The 16,078-nt window shown below is 43.1% G+C and overlaps 1 protein-coding gene across 4 annotated transcripts in view; it reads left to right on the top strand.

The window, feature by feature from the left end:
- Nucleotides 1–16,078, top strand: part of TIA1 (TIA1 cytotoxic granule associated RNA binding protein) — a 39,893-nt gene that overhangs the window by 2,618 nt on the left and 21,197 nt on the right. For 2 of the 4 annotated variants that reach the window (XM_025355003.1, XM_025355005.1), the window contains exons 2-3: nucleotides 12,257–12,353; nucleotides 15,953–16,051. In XM_025355003.1, the coding sequence (XP_025210788.1) occupies nucleotides 12,257–12,353; nucleotides 15,953–16,051 (196 nt within the window). Of the gene's footprint in view, nucleotides 1–12,256; nucleotides 12,360–15,952; nucleotides 16,052–16,078 lie in introns of all 4 variants that reach the window. The other 2 variants (XM_025355004.1, XM_025355006.1) reach the window with 2 other exon arrangements.

Raw genomic sequence — 16,078 nt, 5'->3', positions numbered from 1 at the left:
ACTGTAAAAGTCTCTTGTTTCTGCCTCCCTCAACCCAAACTCCCATTTTTCCAGTCAGGCAAACCTTGGCTAAACATGAGGGTACTAATCTCTAAGTTTTCCTAGTAGTGCTTTTAATTTTAATGTAAGATTTTTGCTTTAATGACCCTGGAAGTCAGAGGCTTTTAATATATGTTCTTAACACAGTTCTTAGCACATTAAAAACACAGAGCCTCTTAATATATGTTCTTAGTCTGGTCCATGGTAAGTGATCAATAAATTTGTTTAAGAAACTGGTATAATTGGCTGGGCACAGTGGCTCACGCTGGTAATCCTAACACTTTGGGAGGCCGAGGCGGGTGGATCACCTGAGGGCAGGAGTTCAAGACCAGCCTGGCCAACATGGAGAAACCCTGTCTCTACTAAAAATACAAAAATTAGCTGGGCATGGTGGCGCATGCCTGTAGTCCCAGCTTCTCAGGAGGCTGAGGAAGGAGAATCACTTCAACCCGGAAGGTGGAGGTTGCAGTGAGCTGAGGTTGCGCCATTGCACTCCAGCCTGGCGACAGGAGGGAGGCTCCATCCCAAAAAAAAAAAAAAAAACTGGTAGAATTTCAAGCAGTGAATTAAGATTTTTCTTGAGGATAAAATAGAGTCTTAAGTTTTTATCACCCGCATACCTAAATGGCTCACTGGAAATTCCTTCATTTGCTACATCTGAGTGTTCAGCATCTCCATGTTAAGTTAGAGAATACTAGTATTTGATTTCTTGTCACCAATACTTTGAAAACATATTCTGAGACAAACTTCCCTAAAGTTTATACTGCAAGATTATTTTGAGGAGTATTCAAGGTACAATTAATAAGTTCAAACATTTGTAGTGAGCGTATGAGTGTTGTATACTACTATTCTCTATTCATGTATAAATTTGAAATTTTCCATAATAAAAAAATAAAAATACATGTATAGTAAGTCTGAATTGGCCTTGGTCACTTTAAAAATATTCAACTTGTGAACTAAAAGCTACACACTAGACTAGAAAAACATTGCTGGTGTTAGTTGATGAAAATTAAGTCCCTCAAATCCAGACACCTTAATATCCTTTGTGTGGTTTACTCTCAAATGCACAAGTGCTCTCTTTTGAGATAACTATACTGTTACTGTGTGGCTTTCACATTTGCTAAGAGTGCAGATCTATAAATTATAGACCATCTTTAAAAGCCTGCAGCTGGCCAGGCATGGTGGCTCACACCTGTAATCCCAGCACTTTGGGAAGCCGAGGTGAGTGGATCACCTTAGGTCAGAAGTTTGAGACCAGCCTGGTCAACATGGCGAAACCCCATCTCTACTAAAAATACAAAAATTAGCTATGTGTGGTGACACATGCCAGTAGCCTCAGCAACTTGGGACTCCAGAGGCTCAGGGAGGAGAATCGCTTGAACCCAGGAGGTGGGGGTTGCAGTGAGCCGAGATCACGCCACTGCACTCCAGCCTGGACGACAGAGCGAGACAGAGCCCAATTAATTGCTATATACTAATGTGAGTCTTGTCTGTCTTCTGCTCCATGGTTATCTTTCATTCTTGTTGTCTACCCCACTCTCCAAATAGTATTGGCCTTTGTAATTTGTATGAAATAAAATCTCTTGGATTGAAATCAGACCTATCTTAAAGATTAGATTGAAGGCAAGGTTGACTAAAATGAGATATTTATTAGATAATACTTATGTTTCCAAATAACTGCTAGTAATTAAGAATATGCTAGAAACATTACATTCACTCAGTAATATTGAGAGCATACTACATGGCTGTCACTCTTCTGGGAACTGGGGATACGGTAGTACATGTAGTAGGCCTTTTAAGAATTTATGTAAGTGGCTGGGTGCGGTGGCTCAAGCCTGTAATCCCAGCACTTTGGGAGGCTGAGACTGGCGGATCACGAGGTCAGGAGATCGAGACCATCCTGGCTAACACGGTGAAACCCCGTCTCTACTAAAAAAATACAAAAAAACTAGCCGGGTGTGGTGGCGTGTCGGCGGGCGCCTGGAGGCTGAGGCAGGAGAATGGCGTAAACCCGGGAGGCGGAGCTTGCAGTGAGCTGAGATCCGGCCACTGCTCTCCAGCCTGGGCCACAGAGCGAGACTCCGTCTCAAAAAAAAAAAAAAAAAGAACTTACATAAATAATTATGTTAGATCGTAATAAGTGCCATGGAGAAAAATAATGCAGGGTATGCATGGTAAGGAGGAAGGGGTGAATATTTATAGAGAATAATAAAGGAAGGTCATCCTTTGATAAGTGACATTTGAGGAAAAAAGTGAAGGAGATAAGGGAGAGCCATGCTTCTATCTGAAGGAGGAGCACCCTAGAAAGAGCTAGTGCAAGGGGCCCTTGGGGGCAGGGCATGCTGGTTGGTTAGCCTGAGGAGAGTAAATGTAGTAGAGGAGTAGGAAATGAGGTCAGAATGATAAATAGGAATGTTAGGGGAGATAGAAAATACCAGATTATATGAGTCCTTAAGAGGACTGTCTTATCTGAGTAGGAATGGAAGCTGTAAGTGGGTTTCAAGCATAGTAGTGGTATAGCCTATCTTAACCTTGAAACTGGCAGGAGCAAGTAGCCTAGTCAGGAAGCCAATCCAGGTTTGAGAGAAAGCAGTGCCTATAATTGTAGTTAGTGCTGGTGAAAGTGATGGGAAGTAGTTGAATTACGGATATGTTTTGAAAATAGAGGGAGGGGGGAGGGATTGCACTGGGAGTTATACCTGATGTAAATGACGAGTTGATGGGTGCAGCAGACCAACATGGCACAAGCATACATATGTAACAAACCTGCACGTTATGCACATGTACCCTACAACTTAAAGTATAATAATAATAAATAAATTAAAAAAAAAAAAAAAAAGAAAATAGAGCAACAGGAATTACCAGTGGCTTAGATGTGGCATGTGAGAATGTCGACAATAAATTGATTTATTTTAAAATGTGTAATATCAGTTATCTAAAATGTTACAGTTTGTTGCAAAATGTAAGTAAAAAGGAAAAGTCTTGAGGATCGATAACCCTTAAGATGTCTGCAGGCATAGTATTGGATACATTTGTTCAAGCTGGTTTACCTAGTGAAGGAGGTCCCAACTAATAAGGCAGTTTCAGCCATCTCTTGTAACAGATTATTCTTTGTGATGGGTATACATTTGTTACATAATAATAAGGTTAGGATGCTCATGTATAGTATATACACAAGCACTTACTATTCCACACAGTTTATTTTTGTTTTAATTGAGATAGGGTCTCATCCTGTTGCCCAGGCTCTGGTGCAGCGGTGCAATCGCAGCTCACTGTAGCCTCGACCTCTCAGGCTCAAGGGATCTTCCCACCTCAGCATACTGAATAGCTGGGACTACAGGCATGTACCACCGTGTCTGGCTAGTTTTTAAAAATATTTGTAGAGAAGCGATCTCACTGTGTTGCCCAGGCTGGTCTCGAACTCCTGGGCTCAAGCGATCTTCCCACCTTAGCCTCCCAAAGTGCTGGAATTATAGGTGTGAGCCACCGTGCCTGGTGTCTACATAATTTCTTCATTAGTAAAAGACATAACTACTCTTTTCCCCCTAGGGTAACTTAAGCAAAATGAGAGAATTTTCTAGCAAATTGCAAATGCTCAGAAGTCATTCTGAGACAGTACATTTAACTCTTTAACAGATATTTATAGAGCAATAAGTATCACTGCAATGATATTGCAGTGTTCCGGGCAGTATTCTAACTAGCAGTCCCCAGCCTTTTTGGCACCGAGACCAGTTTTGTGGAAGACAATTTTTCCATGGGCGGAATGGTTTCAGGGTGAAACTGTTCCACCTCAGAACATCAGGCATTAGATAAATTCTCATAAGGAACACACAACCTAGATCCCTTGCATGCCCAGTTCACAAATGCTGCTAATCTGACAGGAGGCAGAGCTCAAGCAGTAATGCTCCCTCCCCCCGCTGCTCACCTCCTGCTGTGTGGCCCAGTTCCTAACAGGCCATTGACACATAATGGTCCGTGGCCTGAGGGGAGTTGGGGACCTCTGTTCTGGATGGTAGATACCAACTAAGAATAAAAATGAAAACCTCTTATGGGATTTATTATTAGGTAAAAAACTATTCATACTTTTTACTCAAATTTTCACAGAGACCTTATCAAATTCTGCCTTTTTTTTTTTTTTTTTTTTTTTTTTTTGAGATGGAGTCTCTGTCCCCCAGGCTGGACTGCAGTGACGAGATCTTGGCTCACTGCAACCTCCACCTCCTGGGTTCAGGTAATTCTCCTGCCTCAGCCTCCTGAGTAGTTGGGATTACAGGCACCCACCACCACACCTGGCTAATTTTTTGTGTTTTTAGTAGAGATGAGTTTCAACATGTTGGCCAGGCTGATCTCGAACTCCTGAACTCAAGTGATCCGTCCACCTCAGCCTCCCAAAGTGCTGGGATTACAGGCATGAGCCATCACTCCCGGCTAATCCTGAAAATTTCTTACAGGCACAAGAGTCAGGTGAGAGTGGACACAGAAGAGATGCAGAGATCAGACTTTTGTTTTTTTTGCGGGGAAGGGTTTTGCAGAAGAATGGCATGATAACCTTCATCTAGCATCCCTTAATGTTACCATCTTATATAACCATGGTATAATTATCAAAATTAAGAAATTAACACTATAGGCTTTATTCCAATTTTTCCACTGATATCTTTTTTATATTCTAGGATCCAACTCAGGAAAATACCACATTGCATTTCATCGTCGTCTCTTTATTCTCCTTGGTTCTGTGAGATGTCTTTCTTGATCTTAACACTTTTTTTCTTTTTTTAGAGATAAGGTCTCACTCTGTTGCCCAGGCTGGAGTGCAGTGGCACAATCATTGTTCACTTCAGCTTCCCAAGTAGCTGGAACTACAGGTGCACACCACCACACCCAGCTAATTTTTTCTTATTTTTTGTAGAGACGGGGCATATCACTATGTTGCCCTGGCTGGTCTCAAACTACTGGCCTCAAGTGAATCTCTCACCTCGGCCTTCCAAAGCACTGGGATTACAGGTGTGAGCCACTGCACCCCGCCGACACTTTGGAAGGGTACTGTTTCTCCTTTTCTCCAAAATCACCATGACTTATTTTTTCTTAACTTACTCTGTTGGTTAGAAGTAAGTCACCAAGGCTAGCTCACACACTCAGAAGAGGAAGATTAAGTTACACTTCCTGGAGGGAGGTGTATCCAAAGAATTCATAGTCATTTAAAACCATTAGTTCGTTGGTCAAAACCCTTTTTTTTTTTTTTTTTTTTTTTTTTTTTTTTTTTTTTTTTGAGACAGAGTCTCGCTCTGGTGCCAGGCTGAAGTGCGGTGGCATGATCTTGGCACTGCAACCTCTGCCTCCCGGGTTCAAGCGACTCTCCTGCCTTGGCCTCCCTAGTAGCTGAAACTACAGGCACGCGCCACCATGCCCGGCTAATTTTTTGTATTTTTTAGTAGAGACGGTGTTTCACTGTTGGCCAGGATGGTCTTGATCTCCTGACCTGTGATCTGCCTCGGCTTCCCAAAGTGCTGGAATTATAGCAGGCGTGAGCCACTGCACCTGGGCCAAAACCAGTATTTAATAAATATTTTAGAGGTGGTACTTTGAGGCTATGCAGATACCCTGTTTCCCCTTTTAAGGTTTCATCAACTAGTGTGAGCTTCCATGGGTGGATCTTCCTATAGAAATTATTACTATGGTATGTTAATGGTGATTTTCTATTTCACTCATTCTTTCTACATTTATTAATTAATTCTGTAAGAAAAAACTATTTTTCCCTTATCCAGGATCCATTTAAACATTATTCATTGTATTTGGTTATCAGTGTTTTTTATGTCCTTTTTTTTTTTTTTGGTGGGGGGACGGGGGGAGGGCAGTGTCTTGCTCTGTCACCCTGGCTAGAGTACTGTAGTGCAATCTCAGCTCACTGCAATGTCCACCTCCTGAGTTAAAGTGATTCTTGTGCCTCCCGCTCCCAGGGAGCTGGGATTACAGGCGTGCACCACCATACCTGGCTAATTTTTGTATTTTTAGTAGAGATGAGGTTTCACCATGTTGGCCAGGCTGGTCTCTAACTCCTGGTCTCAAGTGAACCGCCTATCTCAGCCTCCCAAAGTGCTAGGATTTCAGGCTTGAACCACTGTGCCCAACTTTCTGTTTCTTTTACTTATTTGTATCTTAGAAATGAGGTCTTGCTATGTTGCTCAGGCTGGATTCAAACTTCTGGGTTCAAGGGATCCACCCACCTCAGCCTCTCAAGTAGCTGGGACTGCGGTCTTGTGCCACCGCTCCCTTTTATTCAAGAACAGTCATCTGTTGTGTTTGTTTTAGGACAATAATTTTTTGAAGAGACTGAGTTGTCTTATAAAATGTCCCACATCTGGATTTGTGGAATTGTTTTATATGCCCGATATCCTATAAACTTAAATCTAATTTTCAGCTTGGTTAGATTTAGGTTAGACTTTTTTATGTAAATATTTTATAGGTGATACTGTGTAATTCGTATTATATATATGCAGTGTCTCATTGGTTGTTGCCCATCTATAAAATAATTGAAAATTTTATCACTGGGTTATAGTGGTAACAGCCAAAGCTCTCATTTTTGAGGTAAGGTTTTCCCTTTGCAATGAATTAAGTAATCTATGTGATAACTCTGACACCTTGTGACTATTTCCACACCAACCATTCATGTAGTAATTTAAGCATAGATTAAAGATCCTTCCCTGAATCAGTTGTTTCACTAGGGTTTACACATTGTTAATTTAATACTATCTTTCTACATTTATTAACTAGCATTCTTTTGTAGAGGAGAACTTTTCTAAACTAGAGCTATTAGATTACACTATTTAGGAGTTCCTACTTAATAGGATAAATGCTTAATTCTGTCTCTTTTTCAGAATAGAGACTTGGTGCAGTAATAATTCCCAATACTGGTAAATTGCTGTTGGGTAAATGTTGCTGTTACTTTCTCTTTTGAGTACCATTATTTTACCTGATCTTTAAATGTCATTTGTTATTGACTCAGCATTTCTTCCTTTGCCATCTTAACCTTTTCCGAAGGCTTCATGTTAAGTACTCAATATGTGTTTGTTGAATGGTAGATGGAAAGAAGAAACTGAATCTGCACTTTTTGAGCATGTATGAATATTTATTTTTCTGAGGAGAAAGTCCGTACCTTGTATCAAATTTTCTGAAGGGTACCTGAGAGACAAATGAGAAACTAACGTTTTGGGGAGACTGCATTCTCTGATTCCAGAACTGGCAAACCTCTAACTCTGTAACATGACTAGAGGTAAACTCATCTCAAAATCTCATTTTAAAAACTTATTTATAAACCCTTTATTGGCCGGGCACGGTGGCTCACGCCTGTAATCTCAACACTTTGGGAGGCCGAGGCAGGCGGATCACGAGGTCAGGAGATCAAGACCTTACTGGCTAACATGGTGAAACCCCATCTCTACTAAAAATACAAAAAATTAGCTGGGCATGGTGGCGGGTGCCTATAGTCCCAGCTACTCAGGAGGCTGAGGCAGGAGAATGGTGTGAACCTACAAGGCGGAGCTTGCAGTGAGCTGAGATCGTGCCACCGCACTCCAGCGTGGGTGACAGAGCGAGACTCCATCTCAAAAAAAAAAAAAACCCTTTATTTTATTTTTAGAGATAGAGTCTTGCTCTGTCACCTGGTGCAGTGGCATAATCATAGCTCATTGCAGCCTCTTAACTCCTGGGTTCAAGTGATCTTCCCACCTCAGTGTCTGAAGTAGCTGGGACCATGCCATGGGACATAGTGCCACCATGTCTGGCTAATTTTTTATCGTTATTTTTATTTTTTGTAGAGACGGGGGTGTCACTGTATTGACTGGGCTGATCTTGAACTCCTGGACTAAAGTGATCTTCCCACCTTAGCCTCCAAAAGTGCTGGGATTACAGGTGTGAGCCACTACCCCTAGCCTAAGCCCTTTAAATGAAGATCATCACAGTCTTTGGCCTTGTAATGCACTATTTATATTTTTATTGATTACCAACTCATAATCTGTGATCTTTCTACTCCCTTTCACCCCTCTTCTACTGATCAGTAATGTTAAATGGAAGGTTTCTCATCCCACTGTGAGCATTCAAAACAACTGATAATTTACCTATAACTTTTTAAAAATGTGTTCATTGCATAACCAAAGTCTACCTAAATTGAACAAATAAGGGAAATAATGTTAATTTAAAAATTGGGGGTGCCAGCCCAGCCTGACCAATATGGTGAAACCCCATCTCTACCAAAAATATAAAAAAATTAGCTGGGCGTGGTGGCAGGTGCCTGTAGTCCCAACTACTTGGGTGGCTGAGGCAGGAGAATCACTTGAACCTGGGAGGTGGAGGTTGTAGTGATCAGAGATCACGCCACTGCCCTCCAGCCTGGGCAACAGAGCGAGATTTTGTTCAAAAAAAAAAAAAAATGGGAGAACGTCAGTGTTCTTAGTAATATTAATACCATAGAAGTAGAAATAATTGCAGTGCTTCTTAGGTTTGATTGTATAAATTTTTTTTCTTTTTTTTTTTTTTTTTTGAGACGATATCTCGCTCTGTTGCCCAGGCTGGAGGGCAGTGGCACCATCTTGGCTCACTGCAAGCTCTGCCTCCTGGGTTCATACCACTCTCCTGCCTCAGCCTCCCAAATAGGTGGGACTACAGGCGCCCACCACCACTCCCAGCTAATTTTTTGTATTTTTACAGAGATGGGGTTTCACCATGTTAGCCAGGATGGTCTCGATCTCCTGACCTCGTGATCTGCCCACCTCAGCCTCCCACAGTGCTGGGATTACAGGCGTGAGCCACCGTAGCCAGCCTTCTTTTTTCTTTTTTAAGACAGTCTTGCTTCGTTACCCAGGCTGGAGTGCAGTGGCATGATCCAGGCTTGTTGAACCTCCCCCTCCTGGGTTCCAGCAATTCTCATGCCTCAGCCACCCCCAAGTAGCTGGGATTACAGGCGGGCACCACCATGCCTAGCTAATTTTTGTGTTTTTAGTAGAGAAGGGGTTTCACCATGTTGGCCAGGCTGGTCTCAAACTCCTGGCCTCAAGTGATCCACCTGCGTCAGCCTCCCAAAGTGCTGGGATTACAGGCGTGAGCCACTGCGCCCAGCCATTATTGTATAAGATATTTTATATGGCCGGGCGCGGTGGCTCAAGCCTGTAATCCCAGCACTTTGGGAGGCCAAGACGGGCGGATCACGAGGTCAGGAGATCGAGACCATCCTGGCTAACACGGTGAAACCCCGTCTCTACTAAAAAATACAAAAAACTAGCCGGGCGAGGCGGCGGGCGCCTGTAGTCCCAGCTACTCGGGAGGCTGAGGCAGGAGAATGGCGTGAACCCGGGAGGCGGAGCTTGCAGTGAGCTGAGATCCGGCCACTGCACTCCAGCCTGGGCCACAGAGTGAGACTCCATCTCAAAAAAAAAAAAAAAAAAAGATATTTTATATAACTAATGATGATTCATTTGAGTGTTTTTAAAGTTTATCTTCCTAAGGTAAGCCTGGAAACTTAGAAACAAGCAATAGGTTTAATTTGCAAAACCATGACTAAAACAGACATGCACATACTAGCTTCCCCTTCACTAGCAAGGTGTAACATATTTCTTTTCTTTTTTTTTTGAAACATAGTCTCACTCTGTTGCCCAGGCTGGTGTACAGTGGTGCAACCTCTGCTCACCCAGCCTCCGCCTCCTGGGTTCAAGTGATTCTCCTGCCTCAGCCTCCCAAGGAGCTGAGTTTACAGACGTGCACCACCACGCCTGGCTAATTTTTGTGTTTTTCATAGAGACAGGGTTTCATCATATTTACCAGGCTGGTCTCAATTCCTGGCCTCAGGTGATTCTCCCACCTTGGCTTCCCAAAGTGCTGGGATTACAGGCATGAGCCACCACACCCAGCTAATATATTTTCAAATAACATACTTAACCTCTGTTTTCTTTTTTTTTTTTTTTTTTTTGAGACGGAGTCTCACTCTGTAGCCCAGGCTGGAGTGCAGTGGCCGGATCTCAGCTCACTGCAAGCTCCGCCTCCCGGGTTCACGCCATTCTCCGGCCTCAGCCTCCCGAGTAGCTGGGACTACAGGCGCCCGCCACCTCGCCCGGCTATTTTTTGTATTTCTTAGTAGAGACGGGGTTTCACCGTGTTAGCCAGGATGGTCTCGATCTCCTGACCTCGTGATCCGCCCATCTCGGCCTCCCAAAGTGCTGGGATTACAGGCTTGAGCCACCGCGCCCGGCCCTCTGTTTTCAAAGAGGTTTTTTTTTTTTTTGAGACGGAGTCTCGCGCTGTGTCACCCAGGCTGGAGTGCAGTGGCGCGATCTCGGCTCACTGCAAGCTCCGCCTCCCAGGTTCAGGCCATTCTCCTGCCTCAGCCTCCGAGTAGCTGGGACTACAGGCGCCCGCCACCACGCCCGGCTAGTTTTTTGTATTTTTAGTAGAGACGGGGTTTCACCATGTTAGCCAGGATGGTCTCGATCTCCTGACCTCGTGATCCGCCCGCCTCGGCCTCCCAAAGTGCTGGGATTACAGGCTTGAGCCACCGCGCCCGGCTCTAAATTAGATGTTTAAAGCACTTAGACGAGTTGATTGTGCTTATTGTTGTAAATAAACATTTAAAAAATTACTTTTAAAAAGAAATGCAGGCTGGGCATGGTGGCTCATGCCTGTAATCCCAGCACTTTGGAAGCCAAGGCTGTAGATCACTTGAAGTCAGGAGTTTGAGACCAGCCTGACCAACATGGAAAAACCCCATCTCTACTAAAGATACAAAATTAGCTGAGTGTNCAAGCTCCGCCTCCCAGGTTCAGGCCATTCTCCTGCCTCAGCCTCCGAGTAGCTGGGACTACAGGCGCCCGCCACCACGCCCGGCTAGTTTTTTGTATTTTTAGTAGAGACGGGGTTTCACCATGTTAGCCAGGATGGTCTCGATCTTCTGACCTCGTGATCCGCCCGCCTCGGCCTCCCAAAGTGCTGGGATTACAGGCTTGAGCCACCGCGCCCGGCCCTATTTTTTTTTTTTTTTTTGAGACGGAGTCTTGCTCTGTCGCCCAGGCTGGAGTGCAGTGGCGCAATCTCGGCTCACTGCAAGCTCCGCCTCCCGGGTTCACGCCATTCTCCTGCCTCAGCCTCCCGAGTAGCTGGGACTACAGGCGCCCGCCACTGCGCCCGGCTCATTTTTTTCTATTTTTAGTAGAGACGGGGTTTCACCATGGTCTCGATCTCCTGACCTTGTGATCCGCCCGCCTCGGCCTCCCAAAGTGCTGGGATTACAGGCTTGAGCCACTGCGCCCGGCCTCAAAGAGATTTTTAAGTGTTGGCAAACTTTTAAAAGTCACTCCCAAATATGATAGTATAAGGCAAAGATCTGCCTATTTCTCAAGTTTAATTTTTAATAAACAGCTTTAGAAACTGGTGGAGAATAAGCAAATTTAAAATGGTAAATCGAGGGCTGGGTACAATGCCTTATGCCTGTAATCTTTAAGATTACACTTTGGGAGGCCGAGGCAGGCAGATCACTCGAACCCAGGAGTTTGAGACCAGCTCAGCAACATGGTGAAACCCCTTCTTTACAGAAAATATAAAAAAATTAGCCAGATATGATGGCACACGCCTGTGGTCCCAGCTACTTGGGTGGCTGAGGTGGGAGAATCCCTTGAGCCCAGGAGGTGGAAGTTGTAGTGAGCCGAGATTGCTCTGCTACACTCCAGTCTGGGCAACCCAGCAAGACCTTGTCTCAAAAAAAATAGATAAATTGAGGTAAATTGAGCTGGATGTGGTGGTTCCTGTAGTCCATTACTCAGGAGGCCGAGGCAGGAGGTTTGCTTGAGGCCAGGAGTTTGAGAGCAGCCTGAGCAATATAGCCAGACCATTTCTCTTAAAAAAAAAAAAAAAAAAAAAAAGGCCAAGTGCGGTGGCTCACACCTGTAATCCCAGCACTTTGGGAGGCTGAAGTGGGTGGATCACCTGAGGTCAGGAGTTGGAGACCAGCCTGACCAACATGGAGAAACCCTGTCTTTACTAAAAATATAAAATTAGCTGAGTGTGGTCGCGCATGCCTGTAATCCCAGCTACTCGGGGAGGCTGAGGCAGGAGAATCACTTGAACCCTGGAGGTGGAGGTTGCGGTGAGCTGAGATCGCGCCACTGCACTCTGTCCTGGGCAACAAGAGCGAAACTCCATCTCAAAAAAAAAAGGTCAATTGTTTTTCTTTGTGTTTCAGATACGTCGGTAACCTTTCCAGAGATGTGACAGAAGCTCTAATTCTGCAACTCTTTAGCCAGATTGGACCTTGTAAAAACTGCAAAATGATTATGGATGTAAGGGTATTTTACTTAGTTAACTTTATTCTTTTTTTTTTTTTTTTTTAAGATGTTACTTAAAGCAATTGCTTGGAAGGAATTCTTAATTTACCATAGTCTAAATATAGTATAAATTCTTAGTTTACTGTAGTCTAAATATAGTCTTAGTTTACTATATTCTAAATTAATAGGGATTTGGATTTTAGTGAATTTGTAATGAACTTGTTTTGACAGCTGAATTTAATTTGTTTTACTAAATAATGGAAGATGAGAATAGAACTAGTTATTTGTAGATCAGATGGGAACTGTAAAAATGTGGGCTCTTTCAGGTGCATTGAGGCATCAGAAATATTTATATGTGGTGTCAATTGGTTGGCAATAAATTCAGCTCTTACAATTAAATTGGGAAACAGGTTTAAAAATAATAGGCATTTGATACAGTGAAAGTATTTTTAACTTTATTTTTAAAGGTCATGATTCAAGTTTTTCTTGTATTTAGGCAATTCTTATTTATGAGACCTTAATGTATTAAAAAAACACACACATTGAACTCATTCATCCAATTGGTGTTAACCCTGATTCATAATATGTATAAAAAGACATTTAGGGAACAGTTACCCTATTTCCCTGGAGTCTTTGTCTCCTGGGGAGGAAAAATACTTTTTTTTTTTTTTTTTTTTTTTTTTTTGAGACGGAGTTTTGCTCTTGTTGCCCAGGCTGGAGTGCAATGGCATGATCTTGGCTCACTACAACCTCCACCTCCCAGGTTCAAGCAATTCTTCTGTCTCAGCCTCCCAAGTAGCTCGGATTACAGGCATGTGCCGCCACACCTGGCTAATTTTGTATTTTTAGTAGAGATGGGGTTTCTCCATGTTGGTCAGGCTGGTCTCAAACTCCCGACCTCAGGTGATCCACCTGTCTTGGCCTCCCAAAGTGCTGGGATTACAGGCATGAGCCACCGCACCCGGCCTAAATTTTTTAATGGGAAAGGCAATGTTAAAGAGAAATCCTTTTGTCCCATGGTCTCTCCTTTCTGTAAACTTTTGGGTTTTTTGTTTGTTTGTTTGTTTGTCTTGAAAGACAGGGTCTTGGTAATAGCCACTGCACCCAGCCTGCTATAAACTTTCAGTTTTCTTTTCTCCAGAAAAGACAATGTATATGTGTATCTGTTACCTTCTTTCCTGTTGTATTCCAGCTAAACTTTTTTTTACTTGGTATTTTTATTTTTATTTTATTTTATTTTATTTTATTTTATTTATTTATTTTTTTTTTTGAGACGGAGTCTCTCTTTGTCACCCAGGCTGGAGTGCAGTGGCCGGATCTCAGCTCACTGCAAGCTCCACCTCCCGGGTTTACGCCATTCTCCTGCCTCAGCCTCCCGAGTAGCTGGGACTACAGGCGCCCGCCACCTCGCCCGGCTAGTTTTTTTTTTTTGTATTTTTTTTTTTTTAGTAGAGAGGGGGTTTCACCGTGTTAGCCAGGATGGTCTCGATCTCCTGACCTCGTGATCCGCCCGTCTCGGCCTCCCAAAGTGCTGGGATTACAGGCTTGAGCCACCGCGCCCGGCCTTTACTTGGTATTTTTAAAAGTAATTATTTAGCCGGGTGCAGTGGCTCACACCTGAGACCACATCTCTAAAAAAAAAAATTAAGTGAAAAGTATTAATTGTACTTGAAATAAAATTGTATATTCCTCTATTTTGGTAGCTTTCTAGTCTTTTGAATTAGTTTTTTATTTTAACAAATCTGTTTAGGAGGTTATGGAAAGAATTTTAAAATGGCCTATAATGTCATTTGGTATTTTGCACTATAGATTTAAAAATTGGAATTTTTTTCTGCTACTTTAATTTATAATTAAACATCCAGGTTCTACTTATCACATAGCCTCACCTACCTGGAACACCAGCAGAAAAGGGAAGATACTTTTTTTCTTTCTTTTTGAGATGAAATCTCGCTGTGTGCCCAGACTGGAATCCAGTGGCACAATCTCAGCTCACTGCAACGTCCACCTCCTGGGTTCAAGTGAATCTCCTGCCTTAGCCTCCTGAGTAGCTGGGATTACAAGTGCACGCCACCACACCCAGCTAATTTTTGTATTTTTAGTAGAGATGAGGGTTCACCATTTTGGCCAGGCTGGTCTTGAACTCCTGACCTCAGGTGATCCGCCTGCCTCATCCTCCCAAAGTGCTGAGATTACAGGCATGAGCTACTGTGCCTGACAAAGGGAAGTTGTTTTTTTTTTTAGACGGAGTTTCACTCTTGTTGCCCAGGCTATAGTGCAGTGGCGCCATCTTGGCTCACTGCAGCCTCCACCTCCTGGGTTCAAGCGATTCTCCTGCCTCAGCCTCCCGAGTAGCTGGGATTACAGGCATGCACCACTACGCCCGGCTAATTTTGTATTTTTAGTAGAGACAGGGTTTCTCCATGTTGGTCACGCAGGTCTTGAACTCCTGGACCTCAGGTGATCCACCCACCTTGGCCTCCCAAAGTGCTGGGATTACAGGTGTCAGCCATCACGCCTGGCCAGGAAGATAATTTTTTAAAGACTTCTGAACAAGGAAAAAATTGATGTCAGAAAGTTCACGTTCTAAAACCTATTCTAAAATTTTATTTATCCAGAGAATCTCTTCAGTTTTCAGAGCCTATTTACCTGTATTTTAAAACAGGTTTAAGAAGGTTGGCTAAGATTTTCTGCTACTCAGCAAGCTAGTAGCAGCAAGGAGCTATGTGCATTTGTAGCAGTAAAAAGTAAAATGTAACAGGGAGGCGATAGAAAATCATAAAAAGCCGAAGTGAGACTTCAGAACCTAGGAGTTCAGTCAAACTTAATCTGTGTAGCTTGAACAAATGGTTTTATGATGACGGGGTATTTATAGCTATATATCCAGTTAGGATACCTAGTCATTAATACTAAATTATAGTACTATAGTATAACTTGTTGAAGAAAATAGCTACATATAAAAGCAGTGTGATTTTAAGTGTTTGCTTTTTTTTTTTTTTTTTACTTTTTAATTATTTTAGAGACAGGATCTTGCTGTGTTGCCCAGGCTGGATTCAAACTCCTGGGCTCAAGCATTCCTCCCACCTCAGCCTCCTAAAGTAGCTGTGACTACAGGAGCTCTCCACCAGGCCTAGCTGTTTACTGTTTGTTTTGTTTTGTTTTTTTGAGATGGAGTCTTGCACTGTTGCCCAGGCTGGAGTGCAATGGCATGGTCTCCGCTCACTGCAACCTCCACCTCCTGGGTTCAAGCAATTCTCCTGCCTCAGCCTCCCAAGTAGGTGGGATTACAGAAGCCTGCCACCACGCCTGGCTAATTTTTGTATTTTTTTTTTGATAGAGATGGGGTTTCACCATGTTGGCCAGGGTGGTCTCAAAGTGCTGACCTCATGATCTGCCTGCCTTGGCCTCCCAAAGTGCTAGGATTATAGGCGTGAGCCACCTCACCTGGCCTACTTTTTTAAATCTAAAGTGTACTTGCGGAATGGACCATTCATTCTCCATGGCCTGATAACTTAGATGTATAAAACTTGGTTTAAGATTTTTTTTTTTTTTTACATAATTTTAAGGTAATGGGTGAATAAAGCTTAAAATTGGCTTTTGTGTTTCTTCTCCCACAGACAGCTGGAAATGATCCCTATTGTTTTGTGGAGTTTCATGAGCATCGTCATGCAGCCGCAGCATTAGCTGCTATGAATGGACGGAAGATAATGGGTAAGGTAAGCTGTCGTAATTAAAGAAGGTGA

This window comes from Theropithecus gelada, chromosome 13, assembly GCF_003255815.1.
Source record: "Theropithecus gelada isolate Dixy chromosome 13, Tgel_1.0, whole genome shotgun sequence".
NCBI lineage: Eukaryota > Metazoa > Chordata > Mammalia > Primates > Cercopithecidae > Theropithecus > Theropithecus gelada.
This window is presented reverse-complemented; position numbering and strand designations above follow the sequence as displayed.